This window comes from Orycteropus afer, unplaced genomic scaffold, assembly GCF_000298275.1.
Source record: "Orycteropus afer afer isolate SDZICR_OR568_19922 unplaced genomic scaffold, OryAfe1.0 scaffold01799, whole genome shotgun sequence".
Taxonomy (NCBI): Eukaryota; Metazoa; Chordata; class Mammalia; order Tubulidentata; family Orycteropodidae; genus Orycteropus; species Orycteropus afer.
The window spans coordinates 32,701-36,549 of NW_006923386.1; the positions used below are offsets into that span (position 1 = coordinate 32,701).

General features: G+C 53.8%; 1 protein-coding gene across 1 annotated transcript in view; it reads right to left on the reverse strand.

Annotated features, from left to right (window-relative positions):
- Positions 1-2,410, reverse strand: part of LOC103213375 (zinc finger protein 343-like) — a gene marked incomplete at its 3' end in the record, with an annotated part of 29,579 nt that extends 27,169 nt beyond the window's left edge. The window contains exon 1 of the mRNA XM_007959177.1: positions 2,317-2,410. Within this exon, the coding sequence (XP_007957368.1) occupies positions 2,317-2,410 (94 nt within the window). The remainder of the gene's footprint in view (positions 1-2,316) is intronic.
- Positions 2,411-3,849: the final 1,439 nt, after the last annotated feature.

Consider the following 3,849-nt stretch of genomic DNA (forward strand, 5'->3'; position numbering starts at 1 on the left):
GGCTGCGATGATGGGCTCAAGTATAGCAGGGATTGTGGGGCTGGCGTGGGATCAGGCAGTGTTTCGTTCTGCTGTGCATGGGGTCGCTATGAGTCGGAAACGACTCGACAGCACTTAACAACAGCAACAACAACAACAAATGTGCTGCTAATTCTTCTCTAAAATGGAACTTTGCCAAGTTTCAAAGTTGCTGAGGAAAGCAAGTATCACAGGGAATGTAAAGTGCAGTGTCTGCACAGAAAAACCACCCAATAAGTGACAGCAACTATCAGGTCCATTTTCACAGCGGATGGCACAGTCTTGCAGCTATCAGGAGGAAATGTTGCTTCGGCAAGAATGGAGGTAATGTGAATAAGAGACCTGGTTGGGAGTCACATTCCTTGTAGCGGCTGTTCTCCTTAAAATAGACCTGGTATGTGGGAAAGGACACTGGGCCTCTGAGCTTCAAATAGGGTATTGATAAAAGCCAAGGACACGCAAAGGAAATTCAGCCACCGATGGGAGAAGATGGGATGCTGCAAGTATCTAACAGGTAAGCGGTACCCGCCCATAAGTGGTCTGTCAGGTGCCAGGAGTGCTCCCTTTCTCTACACAGTCCTCTCAGGACAGGCAGCAATGTAAGGTGGACCCAGGAATGACACAAGCAGTGTGAGCCTAAAATGACTGTTTCTCTCTGTCCCCAGATATCAGGCTCAAAATTCCCAAGTTTCAAATGAGGAGGCCTCCACTTCATTAAAAAGAAGCAAAAAAAGCCTCAGAACCTTCACAGAGAAGAAGCCTGTGGGCAGCTTCTGGTGCACAAAAGCCAAGTGTTTCCATCAGAATACAGTCTGCCCTGACATCTACCTGACACTGTGTAGAGACTTCGTGCTTTCTGTGCCTAAAAGGTACGAGATGGATTAGTAAAAACAGTTTCCACGTACTACACTCTTACTACATATCAGCAACAATGCCAGACACTGTACACATCTACTCCCCAAGTCCCCTGAATTAGGTCTTGTGGTAAACTGAGGCGCAGAGTTACCGACTCTGCTACAGTCCAGAGATTATGAACTGGACCCGTGTACAGCCCACATTTAGCCGAGACGGGAGTGATAATGTCAGCAGTTATCACTGCTCCCCCACACACACATCCTGTGGAGTGTGACAGTTCTCCAAGTGTATCCACACACAGGGGTCATGGGATACACGTGAAACAAGACTGGCTGCGAAGCAATGAATGTTCATCTGCTGATGGGCCCAGGGATCCCACTGTACTATTCCACCAAGTTTAAATCTGTCCTTCATAAAAGGTCAAAATCAAAGTCCTGATAACTGGCCCCCACCAGACATGCTGCAAGTGATCTGAGTAGTCAGCCAACAGCCCTCAGAGGTCACCCCGCGCACACACACCCAACCCCCCTCAGCCCCAAACCAGAGGCGCCCTGCTGAACCCCAACACTGAAGGCAGAAGAGACAGGGGAAGGGGAATTGGCCACAAGGCCGGGACACTACCACTGAACCACACATCTTTCTCACAAAGGAGGGCCCGCCCCTGCCACCCGGCGACCAGGGGACAGCGGGGCCCACACCAGACCCGCCCCCGCTCAGGAAAAGGCCGCCCAGATGCAGGGCCTAGACGCGCAGTCCCGCCCCACGGGGCCACGTTTGCCTGTCAGTCCCAGGCCCAAACTCCCCCATTCACTCTAAGTCCCAGGGACTCCCCATGCGACACTCTCCCACGAACTCCCGGGGGACGTACACTAATGTCAAGCGCACCTCCCCACGCCCGCAAGAAACCCGGGGACGGCAGCTCCTGAGACCCCCCGAACCTCCCGTCCCGCTCAACCACCACCTGGGACGTCTCTTGCTCTCACTGAAACCAAACGAACCCCGACGAGCGCCGCGAGCGCTGCCCCCCGGATCTAGCCGCGCGCCCCCATCGACAAGGCTGTGCGTCTACCGCCCCTGAGAACGCAGCCCCGCGACGCACCCCGGAGCAGCCCTCTGCCTCTGCTTCCAGCGTCGGCCGCTCCCACACTAATCCCATCGCCTTCAACACACAAATCCGAAGTTCCAGGTCACTCGCGCACAAACCCCAACGCGGGGACTGACGGGCTGCGTGCCGCACACTCAAGGATTCAAGGCGGGGCTCACCCAATTGCCTCACCTCAGACTCGCGCCCGGAGCCGCGCCACCGTCTCCGAAACCCGCACACCCGGAACGCGCAGGCGCTCACCTGCCAGGGCGCAGCCCCCGCCCCGCCACCCACTCCCTGCCAAGCGAACCCCACCTCTGACCCTAACGATAGCCCCAACGGGTCCTGCTGCTCCTTACCGCGCCGGAAAAAGCTCTCCACGGCCCTGTCAGTCACCGGCCTCAGAACGACGCCAGAACTGTCCTCACAACGATCGCGGCCTGGGCCTTCCATTGACCGTCACAACAGTTGCTTCCGAGCCACGCGGTTCATTTACCGGACACGGCCATTCTGGCCACAGCTCGTCCAGCCTCTCTTCTGAAAACACCTCTTCATCACACTAGTAGTGGTTCCCTGGGCAAGTGTCCGCTTGACCGACTCGTCCAAGAACAAATGCAGGAGAACCCTGCCAGGCACCTGGCGCAGACGACTTCCGGCCCCGCCCCTCAACGCCGAGATGACGCAAGAACGAGCTGCCGGTGGCTGTTTGCCGAGGAACAGCGCGCTGGTTGAAACAGTGAGTTTGGACTGAGCAGTTTGCTCTGAAATTTAGCTGATTTCCTGGGCCAGTCTCCGAAACAAACACCTCACCATCCGTGAGCGCCATGTAGGCCTGGCCTAGGGCCGCCCGCGCAGCCCTGTGCTCAGCCTCATTTTACTCCCGGGGAAACACACTGGGAGATCAAAGGCGGCTCCCAGAGTCGCACTTCAGTTCTTCCCCTCAACTCCTCCTCTGTAGTCGTTTTCCTCTTGTCGAAGTCCTCAGAGTTAGTGGAAAACTCACACTCGGCCCAGGGAGAATGGAAGCGTCACTCACAGGAGTGAGCCTGGCTCCTCAGAGGAGAGCGAATGAAATCGATCAATAGTGTGTTCTGACTGCTCTACTGACTGGCCGTTTCCCGTCTTTGCCTCTGTCGTCAGGTCGCCCTATTCCCTGAGACAGAATATTGAAATTAAGCCCAGCAGTAACCCCACAATGACCTCTAAGTGTTGAAGTGAAAGGAAGCATGGACAAACTTCATTTTTGTCTTATTTTAAGAAATTGCCGCTGCCCCCTCACCTTCGGCATCACTGCCCTGTCAGTCAGGAGCCATTCCCATGGAGGCAAGACCTTCCACCAGCAAAAGGAATACTACTCGCTGAAGGCTCTGATGAGAGTTAGTATTCTGTAGAAATAACGTCTTTTAAGTGATGGCGAAAGAGAAATTCATAAAGCCTTTTTGAACAAAACTGAATGAATGTAACTCAGTTCTCGCTGAATTACACCCTTCTCACTAGGGTCTTAAAACCCTAGCAATTACGGTCTTAAAAGCTAGTGAGTGGCCATGTAAGGGCCAACTATTAGTCTCTCACTGTCCAGAGCAAAGGAGAGTGAAGAAAATGAAAGACTCAGGAAACAGTCTGTCCAAAGGACTAATGGATCAGGTGAACACCTGCCTGCACAACCCTGAGACCAGAACTAGATGGAATCGCGCTACCACAGCTGACTCCTAACGGGATTACAATAAGAAGTCCCAGGTAGAGAGGGGGGAAATGTAGAACAAAACTCAACATCAAAAAAAGGCAGAGCTTACTGGTCTGATGAAGACTTGTAGAACCCCTGAGACTCTGGCCCTTAGACACCCTTCAAGCTAGTGTCTGAACCCCTGTCACTCAACAGAAGCCAAATGATA